The 19,634-nt window shown below is 38.6% G+C and overlaps 2 protein-coding genes and 1 pseudogene across 2 annotated transcripts; 1 reads left to right on the top strand and 2 right to left on the bottom strand.

Annotated features, from left to right (window-relative positions):
- The first annotated feature begins 5,167 nt into the window (after nt 1-5,167).
- LOC131776517 (uncharacterized) lies at nt 5,168-9,386 on the top strand (annotated as a pseudogene).
- Nucleotides 9,387-9,442: 56 nt separating this feature from the next.
- Nucleotides 9,443-13,593, bottom strand: LOC131776573 (uncharacterized). Its single transcript, XM_059092780.2, has 4 exons — nt 13,404-13,593; nt 11,887-12,195; nt 11,111-11,398; nt 9,443-10,836 (listed from the first exon to the last, which is right to left on the bottom strand). The coding sequence occupies exons 1-4, from the start codon at nt 13,579-13,581 to the stop codon at nt 9,695-9,697; spliced, it is 1,917 nt and encodes a 638-aa protein (XP_058948763.2). The 5' UTR covers nt 13,582-13,593; the 3' UTR covers nt 9,443-9,694.
- Nucleotides 13,594-14,152: 559 nt separating this feature from the next.
- LOC131776537 (peroxidasin homolog) lies at nt 14,153-18,266 on the bottom strand. Its single transcript, XM_059092732.2, has 4 exons — nt 18,018-18,266; nt 16,807-17,088; nt 16,339-16,635; nt 14,153-15,764 (listed from the first exon to the last, which is right to left on the bottom strand). The coding sequence occupies exons 1-4, from the start codon at nt 18,145-18,147 to the stop codon at nt 14,620-14,622; spliced, it is 1,854 nt and encodes a 617-aa protein (XP_058948715.2). The 5' UTR covers nt 18,148-18,266; the 3' UTR covers nt 14,153-14,619.
- Nucleotides 18,267-19,634: the final 1,368 nt, after the last annotated feature.

Genomic DNA, 19,634 nt, shown 5'->3' with positions numbered 1-19,634 from the left:
TGAACTCAAGTACATTGAGGCCTTTGTCAAACAGTTTGACGATAAATGATTCGGCGATAAAAATCGACCACAATTGAAATTCATGATATAAAATTGTCAAAAAAAAACGATCGATATTTCTTTTTCGCCTTAAAGTCACGGAGTTACCTGTTTTCTCACTTCTTACTGATTAGATTTCTGCATGTTTGTTTAACGCACAAAGGCAAAATTTTCGAGAAGTCAAAACTTTATTAAAGTCCATGTATCGATTAATTCGTTATAAAAGACAGTGCCGAGTAAACAGAACCTTTTGAAACCGCTTTGTGTTGTCTACAATAAATAGTTTATTAAATTCGGTCTTGGCGCCTTCCGCAGATTTGTTTCATTCACGAAGTTTTCTTAAATTATTGGCTTCACAATGGAGTTTGGATTTGCGAAAAAAACTGTAAGATTCAAAATTGTAACTTGCGCTAAATGCGATTCATAGCTCATTTACAAAGTACTTTCCGATTCCGAAAAATCTAACAAGACTCACGGTAATTTTTTCTTTAGACTTTTAAGGCAAATCTGGGCTTTTATTAAATTTGTTCGGGTGAGAAATGCTTCTTACGCCAAACTTGTTAATATATTCATTATTTGCCGAGCCATAGACCCGCTACCGACAGCGCGGGTAATGTTTACAAAAACGGTTTTCACTTTTTCCTATTAGGTCAAATAAATTAGAACAGTGACTCGATCTGATTTCAGTTAGGTTTTAGAGTGCTCGTGGCTTAGTGAAAAGCCTTTTCTTCGTTTTTTGTACACTTTCTAATCTTCTCATGGAGAAGAAAATTATATTCGTCAAATACTTAGGGACTATCCTTGTTGTCTGTCGGCTTGCTCTATCGCTTGCTAATTAGCTATTAATCTAGAGAAAAGCTAACAAAGATTTTTTTAATTAACTAGAAACACTTTGAAAAGTACAAGTGAAAGGTTTCTTTTCCTGAAGTAAGCTTGTGTCTCTGTGTGTTCAACTTAAACGTCCATTACCAAAAAAAAGCTGTCTTAATTGGAGTTTTAAAAGGAGATTGTGAGTTTTATACTGAGCTCTCTGCCGAGCGACAACAAACAAAAGAATCTATTGAGAAGGTACTATTACAGCTTTTAAGTTTCCTTCCGAAAGGAACCGAACTACGGAAACCGTCATGAAGTTACGACACCGAGGTTCGATTTACCAACGGATAGGGAAGAACGTGAAACATGGAAGGTGTTGAGTCTTTGTAACCACAAATCTTCCTGCACCACCGGCAAAAAACACGGCGTGTAGATATATCAATTTATAACACAGCACGATAGATATATGACCAGCTTTAGAACAACACTTTTTTAATTTTCTTGTCATTCATCTTAAAGTTATTTGAAGGAAATCGAGAACGACAAAATTCTGATCTACGTTTCTTTTTTAATTCAAGTTTGAGATTTCTTCTGGCTGTGAATAATTTAAAACCATCTGCAGCTCGGCACGTAGTATACAGAATAAATTGACAAATGTTTCACTGTACAATGGAGGAGTTATCCTTTAATTCAGAACTATAATTTCCATGTAGTATCCTGTATTTTCTCTGAGAGCATGGAAAATGTATTTCCCACACTAATATCTCATTTGTGATCAATGAAATAAATTGAATTTGTTTACAAGTAACGTGTCTTGTGTCTTTTCCAATACAATAGTTGTTACTTCCTGATTTCTCTGAAGGACGCAGTTATCCAAAGAACCTTTTAGCGAAGACTTATAACTAATAATTCATCTATAATTACTGACTATCACATCAACACAATGTTGCTGGCCGTTGCACAATATATGTTTTCTGTGTAATTGGCAAAGTTAAATCAACTGTATTATATGTTGTTGTTTTCTTTTTTATATCTTCCAAGTTTAACAGACTGCATGTCTGTTGACATCACTCTGTGATGTTTTAAGTTGATATCTTCTACTAGTATTTGTGAAAAGTCGATTTATTGTTTAAAGTGCTCTGGCTTACATCATGATTTTTCAGTTTAGTCTTGGAAAAAAATTTCACTGCTGTCATTGATTTGGAGAACTATAAGATTTTCTGTCATCTACTCTGAGGCACCCCCGAGGCACACCCGTTCCGAATTTCTCCTAAATTTTTTAGTTCATTGAGAAAAGAATTCAAAGGAACATTGTCGTAAAGGTTTTCAGGAGAGTTTTAAAAATTGCTTAAGTCTTTAAATCTTTAATTGTAAACGATTTCACGGCTGAATAAAAGTTGACTTAAATTGGAAGGGCGTCGAAATTATGAGGAGTTATGCCCCTTCGTGTCCCAAGAACGTAAATTCTGGATTGGTCGGGACTGGTTTCAATTTTATTGAACATAAGAATCATTTCAAATAATTTTTGGCATTTTAAGACAATTTCATGTAGCCAATGTTTCCTTTAAACTTTTTCTGCAACTTCTTGAATTCAAGATCATAGATGTACATTGAGCTTACTCATTTGAACCAATAAAGCCAAACGGTATTTTCCGCTCTCGTAGCCTTGAGAATCCCATTTGCGACCCGTTCTACCGTGTACATCGCTTGGGAACAGCAGTTAATAAGTTTTTACTCCAAATAAAGTTAAAACTTTCTTTCGTGCATTGCAGTTTCTTTCGCCGTATACTGCAGAAAACTTTTGCGACCAAGGAATTTTTCCAATTAACAAGAAACCGCAGTCTATTGTAGCTCTCTTTGTTTTGTGGCTGATATCTCTTGTCGTGACGCGTTGACAAACATAGTGGATTGTCACATGTGATGACTGAGAGGACATTGATCCGAAATTAAAAAGTTATTACCTCCTTCCAGTGGATTGCAGGAAATACAAACAAGGTATTGTTCCAGTCAACTGACGTCTGACCGAGTCTACAGCGAGGCAATAACGCGCGGTATAGCTCTCGCGGTTTACTAAAGCAATAACTTGAATAAAACAAAACAAAGGACCCTCAAGATGACAGATTTTCGGTTCTGTTAGCTTTGTAACTTGAAAAAGTTTAATAAATTACGTGGGTCTGAGTCAATAAACGAACCCTTTTCAGGGACGTTGATTGACCTTGTCTTTAGTCTAAACAAGAATCAGTGCATGATGTCGTTCCAAAGACGGAGCATTCTTATTCACAATTGGCTGTGCCTTATGTACCCTTCCTATACAGTAAAACTGGTTTTTAGAGCTTAACTAATTTGTTCTTAACTGAGATATTTGCATGTCCATGCTTCGAATCTTCTGAATCCTAATAACTTTATCCAGTTTACATCCAAGGGCAGTTCAGTGGCTTTTATGCAAAAATCTGCCGGTAAGCGTCAGGTGCGAGTAAGAGCATTTCAATATCCACACAGCCACATGTAACAAATGCGAACATCATGTGGATATGAACTCCCGGACAATGAATAAAGAAACTGAAGAATTTATGCTATGGTTCGCTTTTCACATTTCCCAAAACTTTTTAGATAAATCCGTTGCTGATACGGACAACAGAATCATATCGATGTCTTGATTGCAAGAAAACTATGTTTCCAACACGGATTAAGATTTGACGAATTTGAACAAGTTAAACCCATTCATGTATTATAACAACTTAAAATAAATTAGAATCCTTTTGTTGCGACAAACTTCTCTTCTGTTTAGTGGTCTAATAGTCCAGGTGTTTATTCCATACCCGCTAAGACTACCGGCTTAGAAGATTATTTTGTTGACACTGTTAGATTTTCGTGTTATGCCTTTATTGTCCAAGGCCTGTACACTCCAGTAACCAATCCTAGCCACACGTTTTCGTCCTAATAGTTTTAAAACGAGTATCCAATGATACACATCTGAAGCTAAACTGGGGAAAGTGTGTCGACCTTGTTCAGCTGGGGTCGACTCAGCTAATAGGAGACAAAATCTGAATTGACGCTTATTTTGAATGAATATGGCATTCAACAAGAACAAGCAAGGAGAGAGCAAACGTCTTTTACAAAACGTCAGTCAGCCACAAGTCGGCTTTGGGTCATTATCTGTTGCATTATTTGCAGTGTAATCCAAAGTAGCATCCTTTATATAGTTACGAGATTTTCATCGTTTGCTGCCAAATTATGTATAGTTGCTTTCAGCGAGGATAAAACAGTATCAAACGAACCCATTTTGTGTTTCTTTAGTAACCAAAAAATAATTTTTGGAAGTCATCGAAGGTTTTACCAAATAACAGAACTCAAAGATCTATCGCCCGTTGAAGCAATTGAGAGAGGTCATCGAGCACTCTTACAAATCATGTGACAACTTGTTATTAAATAACAAAATATACTTATAACTTTTAATTCTGTGAAATAAACACTTCATTGAAGTTATATAAGACTGTACTGGCCTTTATGGGTTTTAATTGTCTCCTAGTCTTCCACTTTATTATGATACAACTTATTAAAAAAACGCTTTTACCACTGAGAACTTCTGAATTTACTCTCACTTATTTTTTTTATCATGACGCTTATAACGCTTTACTTTCGCTATCACTTTCGAGAGGCTATTGTAAAAACTTCATTTATTTGCTCTATAAACTGCCTCAACGGGATCTCTTTGAGTGATGGTTCTTTAATGTAATCCACAGACTTGATAAAGGTTAGCATTTCAGAACCATTATTTCTATAAATTGCTATAAATGATTGAACTTGTTTTGAATCTGCAGACCCCACATAATATATTCTTGATCAAAGTCTGCATGTTTACCCCTTGAGTAAACTTACTACATACGCTTTCTGACAAGGCTGCTTTAACATGCCGAAATTAGCTTGAAATACTTCCTTTTAGAGTAGCATAAAGTGAAGACAGGAAATGAAACTGTCCATGGCGGTGTCCTTTGAAATAGCCACTATTAACACCTTTTTGACGTCAGAGAGCAAATCGTTCACAAACGTGACCTTCTATTATTAGTTTTGTCGTTGCCCGTTCCATCAACAACATAAAATTACATGCACAAATCCTCGTGATATTTATTGTGTTACTCATTGACTCTATTCGCTAACGTTGATTTCGAGTAAGGAAGAAAGAGGTAACTTGCAATGTCTGCCGGGTGCAAAAGTTTCGGGTGTCGACGGAGCTAATATCCATTATTTCACAAGTTAGGCAAACACAATATTCTAAACACTTCTTAGTACATAGCAGGACTAATAATACTCCAATATGTCAACGCCAAACGGTTGTTTGCCAGGTGTGGAGATTCTTTAAATGAGTCAGGTTGGACTCGTCGCGTTACAAAAAATGCCTCTTGCCCAACCATCTCTTAATGCTTCTTCTTCAGTTTTAAACTGCACGATACGGCTTGCTTTACAATTCCTTAAGAGCACACTATCTTTAATGTTATTTGTCACACGTTCTTTCACTCCCAAGATCTAATTAGTAATTCTCCTTTCTGTCTGCCATACAATTCTTATGATGTTAGTTCAGAGAATTTGGTATTGGATCAACTGATGATCTCATGATTGACATTCTTCTCTATTCTTATCACCTGCCTGCTTGATTTTGTATTGATATTGTAAGGAGAAATTCTGTCTTGGTTACTTGTGGGAGTGAAAGGGTTAACTAATTTTCGTTTGATGTTGACCTTCTTCATAACTGAAGAGGTTTGTGCTTCGTCAAGTTGAAGTCACGTAATATGTTCTAACGAGTGGCTTTCAGGAGCCTTTATTGTTGGCGTTCTTTTTTCAGTTCAAAAGAAAAACCTCAAAGAATGAGTATCTAGAAATTTTTTTCTCAGATTTAAGGGAAAATGGAATGTCGCAACTGTTGAGTTCTCAAGCATTCGATGCGGCATTTATTACATAAGCCTCTCAATAATTCTCAAAAGAAATGAATTCACGACTATTATTAATGAGATTATTATTTTTACTATTAACATTATTTATTGTTATTTTATCGTTCGCCTGTGTCAGTCTTAGTTTCCAGATAGCAGAAAGTGGTTTATCACAATGAATTTGAGGCAGTATAAACTCAATATTGATAACATAAAGGGACGTATAGAGAGGGATGTTGCATAATCTTGTTCCGATTTTTCTCTTTTCAATTTTACCGTACCTGTTTAAGATTTAATTTGACCATTCGATCATTATTCAAAGACCAATTGAAACAAAGAGCAAAGAGCAAAGTTTTATTTTATTGTGGCGCATGATGTAATCTGATTACGCTCCTTAAATAATCAGGTGTTTGTTCCAATTCATAATTAATTTTTATATCAAAATTATGCAGATAGCATGAGTTGTAATTCATCTTAAACCACGAATTTAAAACCAGCGCTTATTTGTGGATGCTTAAATGCTGATGCTGCTTGACAAGTGTACTGCCTTCCAGTTATTTTATTCTCAAATACTTCATCAAATGTTTCCGCATCTTGCTGAAATTGGAAGGGATCCGTTGTTTGCAGTCTGAGCACGTCCCTGCACATTAATCCAATCCATTAAATCCTCTGGATTATCTGCTCAAAGTCTCTGTTGATAAAGTTTGCGCACAATACACGTGGCTTGACACGCGGAACATATCGCGTTTTCCAAAGCATTCATTCTCTCCCCCCCCCCCCCCCTTCCGCTTCCCCTTATCCCAAGCATTTATTTTGTCAGGTATTTTGGAGTGTTAGTTGTCTCATTTATCTTCCTAAGACCGATTATTCGAAACACATGGAAAGGTGGAAATCCTAACCCTAAACTAACAGTCGGAAATAATTGAAGGAAGAAATGTGAACAATGAAATTGTTGGTGAAAGCTATTAAAAAAAAACCGTGTAACAAACTGGCTTAGGACCCACGCAGGTGGTTAAGCCAGTGATCCCAGAATCTACCATTAGAACTACTAAGTTACTGTATCTAATACTAGGAGGATAAGTCCTCTTGTTAAATACCTAGACCTCCATTCAACAAAACGAGCACTGTGATTGGTTGATTCTTGGTCACGTGCCCCTGATCAAATTCAAGACCGGGATACAATTGCGCAGTTGTTGCCCGCGCGCCGAATACAACAGCATATGATTGTTTAAGGGAAAGTCTCAGGAAACATCAGGACTCTGTAGTGTAGAATGATAACTGGCTCTGAAATCTTTGTTCCCAGTTCCTTTCGTTAACCTTTATAAGGGTAAGAGGGGGAAGAAAGACACTGAGGCGAGGGAATCAAACTCCGTTATGGTTTCACAAGGTTGAAAACAGCGTTCATTCCTTCATATACACAAAGAAACTTGAGGACACTTGTCCAGAATTTTACATCTCCCCAAGAATTCAGTTTTGTGCTTGAACTATGAGAAATTCATAATGATATTCTCGTTAGGGTTTTAATTGCTTTTCAACAGACTCGGTTGCTTGGAAAACCAAGTGGCTCACGAAAACACGTGTGATAATTTCTTGTTTCTACCGTAGTTCGGCAGACTATTCTTGTAAAAACAGAATTAAATATGCTTTGTGTCTCGGTTAAAAAAAGCTGAAGAGAATAAACCTTGACTTATGAGTGACTGAATCTATTTTTATGAGTGTTTCGACTTGTAAAGTTTCCTACTTGTCAAGGTAAGAAATGAGCATTAACAAACTCATACTATGCAGAATCATTTTGGAATCCGCTGCACAAGCCAAATTCGATCTCATAATGGCATACTGACATGATATTGCTGATACGTTTTACCGAAAAGAAATATCGCTGTATTTGTGCTATTTTGCGTCACATCGTTCAACTTCATTTAAATGCTTCGAATTTAAATCGACATTGAAAACATCAGTTTCTGAGTTAATTTTTGCAGAAAACTGAGAGGCGCATTTTTTTACAGAAAGTAATCAAATAATGCATTGAGAGTCACGGTACAAAGCATGACATTACAGAATTAAGAGGGATAATTTTGTGATCATCGGGATTGCGCTCCAGTAATTGGCGTTCTTCGTGTTCGTGTGAATTTGTTGTAATACGTAGTATCAAAGGAGGATAAACTTTATCTTGGAAGCATACTGGTAATTTAAGAATCACTTCGACGAAGCATGAAACATGAATAGCTACTTGTTTACCTTGTTGGACTAAATTTGCAAGAAGATCTCAGCGTTCAATCCAATGATACTAAAAACACTACTCGAGTCTGACAGGTGTGTTTACTTCGCAGGATGTTTGCAAAAAAAACAGAAAGTACTTCTATTCTCTGCTTTGATTGTTGCTTTGTGTATTATCAATTACATGATAGCGAAAAAATGGCGTCAAGGATAAAAAAACAGAGTTAAAAAAACGCTGTGCTGAAGAGGAAAATATTTTGCAGGATCTGTGAGACATTGCTAACTGTAATCAGCTTCTTTTAGACTGCTTGACGCACGGGGGATGGCATCAAAAAGCAGGTGTGACTAAAGAAAAGATTCACGATAGACGAGAAGCAGACAAAGCGATTCTTGAAAACCTTGGATTTCCAAGAAAGTTGCCCAGAGAGGACAGCCGCTGTGGTCAAGTTTACCATCTTCCTTTCTCAGGTTTGGCATCACTGTGTGATGAAGAGAGTGAAACGCCATGTTGTAACGAAGGAACGGGACTCTGTGGGAATTCCAACGAGGATTGCACGTGCCCGAAATGTAAGGATTTTAATAAGTATATTTCAGGAGAGCTTGCCAAGTAGAAACCCTTATGCTCAAAGTGCCCGTATCAATCTTTTAACAGTGAAGACGCTTGCGCTTTACTGAATGCGCATGTTTCGGAGCTTGTTTTCGTTGGAGACTCATTCATTTCGACACCTTTTTGTGGCTGTCACTAGTGCTTACTGGTGATCCATGGAAAGGCGCGCTAAGGAACAATCTCTCCAACATAGAAAGAGATCAGTGTAGTGGAGAACTGCAGTTTGTAGACAGAGGAAAACACTCCTGCCATCTTAAAACTATTAAGGCTTGGAACGAGTTTAGTGAAAATCAAGTGTGTGGTGGAAAGGCACAATTTAAGAGTTATTTAGTTGAAGCTTACGATTTGCTCCAGCTCCCTCTCGCTGAAAAAGCCGTGACGAATCTTTTAGGAGAACCAAAAGCGATTCTCGTCCTTAGAGTTGGTATTCACATAAATTTGGGTTTAAATGCTACTAAGGTAATTGCAAAATACCTAAGGCTTTTGCTTGCTTTGATTGAGAGTAGAGGAAATGGAAAACCATCGATGATTTGGGCGAATACACACCGATAATTTTTTAACTTCTGATAACTTAAAGAATTACGCGCCAGTTGGAAATTTCAGTCATGAAACGTCTAAGTTTTGCCGCGCAAGAAAGATTCTTGTCCTGGTGACATCCACCGTTACTCGTTACATTAAGAGTAATGACAGGAGAAATTTTTGTTATGACGGGAACATGGAGAAAGTAGATATTTCTGAATTATTTAGAGAATCGAGATCAGATGTGTCAGCGTCCCCAAAAGTGATTTATTTCACATTTTGAAATGAGATTGAAATGAGGTTTGAAAGGTTGAAACCTTTCGACTCGCATGATCCCCCGCGACATCCTCGTTACCCTTTTACTGGTAAACAGGATACTATCAGCTTTTAGATTACTACCAAGAAACAGTTCTATTGTTTATTTCTTCGACTCAGTTTCCACTTCCTTAGATAATGAATAATTAGCTATTAGTTTTAATTTTATTCGGATGTATCTAAACTTTGTCATATCTGTCGTATTTTTTTCTCTTGTGAAACTCCTAACTTACAACTATTAGGATTTAGGTAAGTAGACTTATGACTTGGTCGAGGCTATGCCATAACATTTCAGTTTTCCCAAAGTATGAAAACCTTTTTCTTCTCTTGGGTCTCCTGTGTCACCAAACCGGAGCTGCGTAACGGGCAAAGTGGACTTGTCAGTCAGTAGTCCACTGTCCTCTCTCCACATCAGATCATTGGCATCGCAGTTACACGCTTCGCCCGTGGCGCATGAGTCGTTCATTCCACATGCGCACATGTTGCTGTCGGGGGAAGCTCCTCCCCAATACGTCATTTTCTGTCCGTCACGTGACACCCACCAGCCGTAAGGTGATCCCCTCCAAAGAAGCACAGAATGGCGGCATTCATATTTTATGAACTGTTCACAATGGGTGGATGCCTGGATGAGGTTCTTGATCTGAGTCATAGTTGCCCCCACGTAAGTCACTTCTTGTAAATAGCTCCCTGGGTAAAAGAAGCCCTCGACGGCCGTTCTCTGCTCTGAGTTGTGACTGATCACCGATACCCCAACACCACCCTTATCAGTCATGTTACAAAACACTTTGAACATCGGTGAATCTTCATCTGCTTTTACATTGAAAATACCACTGCGATTATAACCTGCGAGTCTCCACTCACTGCATGATCGCACCTGGACTGTTAGGGCAGAAGTTGCATTTATGACTGCGATTTCGCTTTCTGCTGCACAGCGGTACCATCCACCATCGAGAATAGATGTTACATTTATAATTAAAGTTCCGTTGCGCAAAATCTCGAATGCTTTTGGCATAGCGTCACCTTCCTTAGCCCATTGTATTGGTTGTTTGCTTGCTTGGCAATGCAGTGTCACTGTGCTGCCGAGATATGCATTCATCTGCTCGACTGGTCGGATAAGAAATTTCAGTTTAGGGAGAACGGATAACTGTGCAGACGCTTTGACTTCATTCACGTCATTTTTAGCATTACACGTGTAGTAGTCACTATCATTAAGGGTGGCGTTGTAGATTGTCAGCTGTCCCTTAAGAGACGTTGACCCATTTGTAAGTATGCGCTCTCTCTCGGACAGCGCTGTCCAAGTTATCACAGGCTCAGGAAATCCAGATGCTTCACATATAAACATGGCTCTCTGTCCTTCTTCGATCCGTAGTGGAAGAGGCGTCCTTGTCAGTTGAACGGGAACTGGACAAAAAAATTAAGTGAGCATAACAGGTTTATCAATTCTAAAGTTTGTTAAGAGCCCTCCTCCCCCGTCCCTCAGCTAATATGAATTCCCACGTTCCTGTTTTTGAACGTTTTAAATCACTTAGGGGTGAGACTGGATATATAGGTAAAGCCTGAGTTAAAGTTCAGCCGGGATCAAGTTCCCTGTTGGCTCATTAGTAACTTATGGGTCCAGATCACAGCCTTCTTTTTATTGACTTTTCCCTAAATCGAGAAAATTTAAATGTTGTACCGTGCACAATCAGCAGCATGGTCGATTTTGCGATTCCTAGAACATTCTTGGCTTGGCACACATACATTCCAGCGTCTTCATACAGAACCCCACTGATAATCATCGTACCATTACTGTGAATCACGTGACGACCACTGGGTAAAGACCCATAGACTCGAACCCAGGTTGTTTGTGGTGAAGGAAGTCCTTTGGCTCTGCATGACAGTGAGGCTGTTTGTGTCTCTCTGATGGTTATCACTTTTGATGGTGTAATAATTGTAGGAGCAGCAACTGAAATACCCGGATCACCTTAAAAAACAATAGTGGAACATTTTGGTTTAACCCTCACGCTGTGTGTTGCTTTCAGCGAGGACGTGATTGATATTTTAAAACTTTTAAAATTTTAATTGTGTCGTGCATTCGATGAATTGAGAAATCAGTAAATCCTCACCAGCAATTTGCGATCGTTATGCGGAATCTTGCTATTTTCCTCTAAATAATTCGGCTTCATCTTGGAGTGGTGCATTCTTATTGCAGCCCTAAAGCTGTAGAAACTGACTGGATCAGACTTTAGATTCGCTTGGCGGCTTTCACGCAGCTGTAAGGTGCCCAGTTATTGAATAGCCTAGTGTTTATTTCTACATGCATTGAGGTCTCTAAAAGAGTAATCCTATGAACTGAAACTATCATAATCATCATCAAATTTCCATTATCATCTTCATTATTATATTGTACTCATAGATGAAACTTAAAGGCATAAAGAAGAAGGTTTCTTGTATTGAAGTAAGTCAACTGACCTTTATCTCCTTTCGGTCCAGTCGGTCCAGCGACTCCTTTTTCCCCGCGAACTCCAGGAATTCCTTCAACGCCCACGTCACCTTTTTCCCCTTTAGGGCCTCCAAAACAAAGTCTTTCTTCTTTTGCGCAGAAAACCTGAGTTAGTGAACCCAGCACCATGCGAATTTCGTTTTTTATCTCCATTTTTATCTTCCGATTGATACCTTTCTTGCCTTCCTGGCGTGGCTTGGATTCCTGACCCAGCCCTAGGCCTCTAGAGAATCTTCTTTGGCGATCGTTTTGTTTACTTTCTTGTATTTCCAGGTGGTCTGAAAAGAAATCTTGCGTAATAAATAAATAACGATCGAATTTTAGAATGCTTTCAAACTGAACTGTGTCAAATTCTCAGACCATTTTTAATCTCACCTTCTTAAGTTTGTTTTCGAGTGGCCGAGAGGAGTTCGCGCGCGTCCTAAATGACCGGTTCTATGCCCACATATTTCAGAAATAGTGTTTTTACAGATCATTTTTTTATGAAATATCTTACACAGCCCCACACTTCATCATGCATCTAGTTCTTAGAAAAAGAAGACAACAACAAAAAAAATTAAATTGCCTTTGAGACTACGACTTTATTTTAGAACAGTATGGGGCTGTGCAGAAATCTTACCCTCCATTCTAGCAAGGTCATAAATCATACATGGACAAAACAAATGAAAGACCCGGCTGACTTTGACGTATCATGCCTCGACACACTGTAAAATAACCCGAACAGGAAACGAAATGAAACAATGGCAATTTTTTTTATCTTATTTTCTGAGTAAGTATCGAAAGAATTGTGTGAAAAACAATGTAGGCAATACATGCTTCATCTCACTCATCTCCTTGAGAGGGATTTTTTTTTATGTGAACGCATAGGTCATAACGATCGGGGTTTATAATGAGACTTTGGATCTTCCCTAAACATGATCGCTGTTTCTGTTTTTAATATGACTGGGTGTCGATTTAGATCACAGAAGAATTTCGTTTGAAGGGGCCATAACCACAGACAAATAGAAAACCAGTTCTTTCGAGTAGTTTAAATTACCATCGTACCACTTGTTCAAACTGAAAAACTGTAACAACCTTTAATCAAAAAAATATCTATAAAGTTGAGATGAGATACATTGATCGGTCTGATGAAATTTGGGATGTTTTCTATTAATTTCCGGACATCATTGAAAATTTCGATGATACCCCTAAACTGTGTGGGATAAAATACCGCCCGAGCCTTAAGGGGACTATATTATGATAATATAGCATCTTGCACAACTGAACCTCAGTGCCGGGTTTAAACTCGACATGCGAATAAAATCCGCGTCAATCTTCCTTTACTATTCCTCAATCCTTGTTCTTTGTCATTAATTTCTACCTCTTTAATGTACATATTTCCCCTCTAAACTGCTACTTGAAAGCCTTATTCCATCCGCGACTGTTTAAAAAAAAGACTTTGGAGGCAAGTTGAAAAATCAATTGAAGAATCCTTCTATGTACTTACCACACGGTTTACATGGGCTGTCCTCTGCTTTGAGAATTTGAATCTCCAGATTTTTAATATTTTGGCGCATCAAAGACAACTCGACAGAATTTGTGTCAAGGCGAATGAGAGCTACACTTGAAAGCAACAATGCCGCCACCGCCACTGCAAGGAGGAAACCTTGAAACGCGTCGGCCATTTTAATCTTGGGTTGAAGCTCTTCTCATATGGAAATGAAATACTGAGTAAAAAACAATCGCTGCATGATACTGACAAGTTCATGGCCCCTAGGAAGACGGGTACTTTTAAAGCTCTTCCGAACGAAACAAAACTCACTGCATGCCTCAAAATCGGTCATTTCAGGTCGAGCTCTAAAAAAACCTTATTCTTTCGAATTGTGGCAGAAGTCAGCTGGCCATTTCAAGTGAAAACGACATTCTTTTTGCCTTTATTTATGCTTTGCGGCCAAATAATTTTTTTCATATCTGAAGCTTCGTACTTACCTTAGTTTGTTTATGACAGAGAATTCTTCGCGCATCTTAGAAATCGAATCTCATGATCTACTAGGGCCCATTTTCTAAGGTTTTCACCGCGGTTTTGAATAAACGAGTCACCCCAGTTCTTTCCTTTAGCTATTAAGAATCGAGGAGGCTTTAATGTTGTATATAGCTGAATAACATAGTGAACAACATATTTTCATTTCATATTATTTTTGATTAACTAAGTTGGATATACCCACAGCAATGTATAATACTCATATGTGTGTCTTCAAATGTGTTTTTATTGAAAGGGTACGTTTTACACAACGTGTATTTAATAAAGAATATACGCTTTATTAAAGAATTCAAGTGTCTAGCAATACTTAATAGCATGTCGGTATATTGATTACCTCTTATAAAACCAAGAAAAAGCGGGTTTGGCGGTTTATGTGATCATTAGTTAAGAATTGCTACATTCTAGCCGTCTTCATTTTCTTTGAATAATTTCTTATCACTCGATTCACTTAGTCCTCGAACTAAGTTTCTGTATTTTGACTATGATATGACAAATAGCTAAATCGCTATAGCTGCAGCCAGTTACACTTGTAGGCCATCTTATATTTCGTAGCAAATCTTCAGTTTAACATAGTACTATAACGGTTTTGAATATTGACCAGGCGAGTGTCCTTGCAAAACAATCTTCAGGGAACGTTTTGCAGTCAGACCTTAGCGACCGGAATATTGAAATACCGAACGTCTTACTGAAAAAGTCCAAAACATTTCAGTTCCCCAAGTGTATGAAATCCAAACTCGCGGTTAAATTTGCCAGCGTCTCCGAATCTTAGCTGAGTCACAGGTAAGGTGGCTCTGTCCGTCAACATCCCCTCGTCACGGCGAAGGACGTAGTCATTAGCATCACAGTTACAGATTCCTCCCTTAGCGCACGTGTTGTTTACTCCGCATGCACACATTGCACTTTCAGGTGGGGCTCCTCCCCAGTACTTCATTTTCTCTCCGTCACGTGACACCCACCAGCCTACAGGCATACCTTGGTTCAGTAGCAGTGAGTTCATACAGTCGTATCGGATAAATTGTTCACAGTGAGACGAGACATTGATCACCGATACAATCTGAGCCAATGAAGTTGTTGTGTAGTTGATATTTCTTCTGTAGCAGCCTGGTGGATCACATGTGAAAGTTTGAATTCGGCCTTCACTGTCGTGACGAAAGATTGTAATTCCGACGCCATTTTTATCCTCCATGTCGCAGAGCGCTTGAAACGCAGGAACTGGACCCTCAATATCCGGATCAATCCGGTACTCTGCACTTTCTGTGTAACCAAGCTTTCTCCATTCAGTACAAGTTCGGACCAGTACGTCCACTTCCACTTCAATTTCAATAGAAGTGATGATATTTTTCGCAATGCACGCATAAGAACCAGTGGCGTCAAAAGATGCGTTAGCGATGAACAAAGTTCCATTTTCATCTAAACGAGACCCAGAAGGTAAACCGCCAGATGTCTTCGACCACGTGACAACGGGAATGAATTCTCCACTGTCTGCTACGCATGTCAAAACTACGTCATCGCCAACATGAACCTCCGTCTTTTTCTTTGGAACAATAACAAATTTCAAACGAGGAACTACAGTCACTCCCAGAATAACGACGACTTCGTTAAAGATGTTTTCAGCCAGACATGTGTAGAAGCCGCTGTCTTCAAGCTCAATTTTGTTAAATCTTAATTCTCCTTCATTTAGAAGCGTTTCCCAGGCGGAGGGGGCACCGGAAGTTTTATTCCATGTGATCTTCGGCTCAGGTCTTCCAAATACAGGACAGCGGAGTGTCAATTCGCTTTCCTCTTCTACGAACTTGTGGGGCGAATGGTCTAAGATGCGAACGGGAACTACAGATAACAAACAAACATAAAAAAGAGTAGTAAGCAAACAAATAGACTGGAACGATAACACCTCGCAAAAAATTGAAATGAAAGTAAGAAGAAGATCTGAATCAGTGGATCGTGCTTGGTTCGTAATCCCCTACAGGACAGGTCATTGTTAATTACTTTGGAGAGGGGGTGGGGGTGGGGGAGGTCGCTCTATAATTATAATTATCCCCGCCTTCATGCTTTGATGGCGATGAATGATCCCCCCCCCCACCTTGCTCTGGTATTCAGGACTGACTTTTTTCGGATTAAGGGGGGGTAAGTTTCTGATAAAGAAACTGTGGTGCTGCGTCGGTGGGAGAGTATAACAGGGTAATTTAGTATTATTAACTGAGTTGATAATGTAAATTGGCCACCCTGAAGAGTTCGCTCTGACGAGGGGCTTACGCTCTAAACGTCAGTTTTTAACCTCTTTACGGTGGCCAATTTACGTTATCAAATCAGTTGATAATACTAAATTACCCTTTTTCGGATTACCCGCTCTCCTAAATTGTTTGACTTAATTACCGATCTATGTTCCATAACTACATCTTACCTAACACAGTTAAGTTTGCCTTCGCTTCCACCTCACCAACAAAGTTCAACGCTTTACAAACGTAGGTACCTTGATCATTGGGGACAGCGTCCATTATCATTAAGGAGCCGTCAATCAAAGTAAAACTCCTCTCGTTCTGCAGTTGGCCGCCTTCTCGACTCCAGATTACATCAGGCCTCGGCATTCCATCGGTCATGCAGAGAATGGAGGCGGTGTCATTCTCTCTCACTGTTACAGGCTGTGGTTTTACAATAAAAGCTGGCATGGAGGGCGTCAAAAGTCCATCAGCACCGGCCCCTAGTGAAAAAATCATAGACGTGACTTTGTCCGAAATCCATCTAGATAAAATTTTATTCACCTGCCGTCCTTGAAACTAGTTTAATTGGATGAATCTAAATAACGCTGAATAAAAAAAAAAATGTAACTATTTCACGGTAAGATCTGGGTACGAGATTAACCTCGGCTTACCTGAGTCACCTTTTTCTCCTTTTACCCCCGGCTGCCCGGTATCCCCCTTTTGTCCCTGGGGGCCCCGTTCTCCAGCTGGTCCCCTATCACCTTTAGGTCCTGCGGGTCCTTGAACACAAATGCTTTCGTCATTTACACAGATCTTGTTCTCAAGAAGGGAGCGCAGTTGGTTTTCTGTGAACTTCTGTACACATGCTATCAATTTCTGACTGCACTCCAAGTCATGCTCAATAACATCATCGTTGTCCCTCTTGGCTCTACGAGCGTTTGTTTCATCCAGATCTGAAGCGTTCGAATGGTTCAGTATTAGGTACTGTTATTGAATATCTTAATAGTTCATACTATCTCATAGCTAAAAACAGATGAGCGCTAAATTGGGACAAGTTCATTTTCAAAGTCGACTGTTGACGATCACATAGGAGTAGTCGAAATGATCGCTACTGTAAATTCTGGCAGCACTTTTTCTTCTACGGAACAACAGAAGGGGATTGTTTTACAGTACAATTTAGTTCCGGAGGTACTGAGTTAGACAATTTTTTCCCCGCAAGTCAAAAGAAAGCTGAATGCCAGCTCTAGTTGACGAGAGTCACTGTAATAACTTTGAATGGGCGTGGCTCATACAGTGTCGGAGGAGAACAATAATACCTTTCGGACATTTTATATGGGACCTTTTTTTGAGGAGGATCCTTCTCGAGAGGAACAACAGTACCGTGCACCTCTAAGCTGTTTGTAAAATCTCGTTAAGAGAACAACTGAGGAGCAATTATTTCAAGGTTTATCTATTTGTTGTTTATTTTCGTTTAATGAAATCTGTAGCGATGCCAATGTCCACCTCTCCTCCTTTTGGTCTCTTCCTACTTTGTCAAAAACGACCTGCACACTAAATTTTACTGCGGTATTCATAATCCTATTATTAGGCAGATAAAAACTTCCGAACTTATCACGTGCAGTGCATTCAACTTCTGTTTTTGAGTGTCCTGATTGCCAATTGATGAAATGAAAATAACAGGTGTGACGAAAATGACAGGTATGACGAGAAACTCCAAGTTAACATAAACGACAAAAAATAACGGAAGGGGAAAGTAACATTGAATAAAAACAAAAAGAAAGAGAGAGCTCTACAACTGGATTTTGTATAGAGTGAAATTAGAGGAGGAGCCGTTTGAAGCTAGCGAAGCCAACAGCAAAGTGGTTATGAAAACAATACCTACATGGTTTAGCTGCGTGTTCCAGTGTTTCTACCCGCCGCTGCAGTCGTCGATGCTCGTGTGACAGCAGAAAACACAACAGAAAGCAAATTGTGAGAGCTGCGAAGGATAAAAATGTTCCTGTTTTAGACATACTTATTTCTGAAGGAGTGATTCGTGTTCCAAGGACTGTTTTTGAGCTCTAGTTGGATATTAATGTAATAAGTTTGATCTTTCAAGGTGCTTATTCACGTCAATGCTGAGATTTTTCATTACTTTTGGGGCGTATTTGGAAATGTACCAGCAACCAGATTAGAGAGTAATAACAGCTGATCTGTCACTCATGCCCTCTGGTAACAAGCTTATCAAATTTTTCATAGGGGCCGATTGCACTGCGCCAGAAGATACTGGAGATCGTTTTTCAGATAATATTAAACATCAAAGAGGCCGATATCTTGCCCTCAAACAGGAAACAATTATCGATTGTTTTTTTCCTAATTTAGTGTGCAATATGTCCTTATCGCTCACCAACGTGCAATTTGCTAAATTTTCCGAAAAGCACGACATACAACGGAAGTGTGATCAAAAAAATAACTCTCATCATTAACAACCATTTGCTTAAATTAAAGTAATCGAACTTGATAGTTTAATTGATTTTCAACTCAACCTCTCTCAATAATCCCCGCCTATTGCCTTTGGGATCTCACGCAACCAGGATCCTGTCTAATGTACACAGGAGTGACCACGAGTGACCACGAATGACCATGATTGACCACGAATGACCACGAATGACCACGAATGACCACGAATGACCACGAATGACCACGAATGACCACGAGTGAAAAAAGTTTTAAAAAGTTAATCATTATCTAAAATAAAGATAATAATAAGAAGAAAAATATTACAGACAATTTAATGGGAAATATCAAAGGAAAACAACTTTAGCCCTTTTTTTTTAAAAACCCCGAATAAAAGGAGAAAAGTTAAATGCTCTGATTTTTCCGTTTTTGGAATCATTTATCGACTTTGTGCATGACACATGATTTTATTGTAAGTTTTTATGAAAGCTTATAAGTCAAGTCTAGTTTTCAACTCTTCATTCATAGTTTGACCTATAGGTCGTCGACTGAAGTAACGCAATCGTATCGTTCAGCCGCCATAAATAACTTTTGAAAATGCTTTAAGTATCTATTAATAAAATTAATATATTAATTATCTTAAATATATTTTTATTTTAAATAGTCATTCAGAAAGCTTAAAATCACTTTTTTGGTTGACTAAATCAGCGATGCAGAATGACAGATCGGTGCCATTGTGTAAATAAACAAGCAAATAATAACAGAAACATCAGGGCATTTAACTTTTTTCCTTTTATTCGGGGTTTTTAATGAATGAGGGCTACAGTTCTTTTTCCTTTAATATTTCTCATTAAATTCACTGCAATATCTTTTTTCTTATTATCATTTTTATTTTAGTTAATGATTAACTTTTTTAAATGTTTCCACTCGTGGTCTTTCGTGGTCATTCGTAGTCACCCGTGGTTACTCGTGTGTACTTTTAGACATGATCCGCAACCAGTGAAACCTTGAAGAACAAGACATCGGTTGACATTTGATAGCAGTTGATAGCCTCTTGCATTTT

Source organism: Pocillopora verrucosa, chromosome 14 (genome assembly GCF_036669915.1).
Source record: "Pocillopora verrucosa isolate sample1 chromosome 14, ASM3666991v2, whole genome shotgun sequence".
NCBI lineage: Eukaryota > Metazoa > Cnidaria > Anthozoa > Scleractinia > Pocilloporidae > Pocillopora > Pocillopora verrucosa.
The sequence above is the reverse complement of the archived record's forward strand: the minus strand, read 5'-3'. Positions and strand labels throughout refer to the sequence as shown.

Excerpts from the sequence above, each read along its gene's own strand:
- LOC131776573 (XM_059092780.2), bottom strand. The coding sequence starts at position 13,581 with ATGGCCGACGCGTTTCAAGGTTTCCTCCTTGCAGTGGCGGTGGCGGCA. Across the intron at positions 12,196-13,403 it reads CAGCCCATGTAAACCGTGTG|ACCACCTGGAAATACAAGAA; the intron begins GTAAGTACATAG and ends ATTTCTTTTCAG. Across the intron at positions 10,837-11,110 it reads CATGCTGCTGATTGTGCACG|TTCCCGTTCAACTGACAAGG; the intron begins GTACAACATTTA and ends TTTTTTGTCCAG.
- LOC131776537 (XM_059092732.2), bottom strand. The coding sequence starts at position 18,147 with ATGTCTAAAACAGGAACATTTTTATCCTTCGCAGCTCTCACAATTTGC. Across the intron at positions 16,636-16,806 it reads AGGAGAAAAAGGTGACTCAG|GGGCCGGTGCTGATGGACTT; the intron begins GTAAGCCGAGGT and ends TTTTTTCACTAG. Across the intron at positions 15,765-16,338 it reads GGCAAACTTAACTGTGTTAG|TTCCCGTTCGCATCTTAGAC; the intron begins GTAAGATGTAGT and ends TGTTATCTGTAG.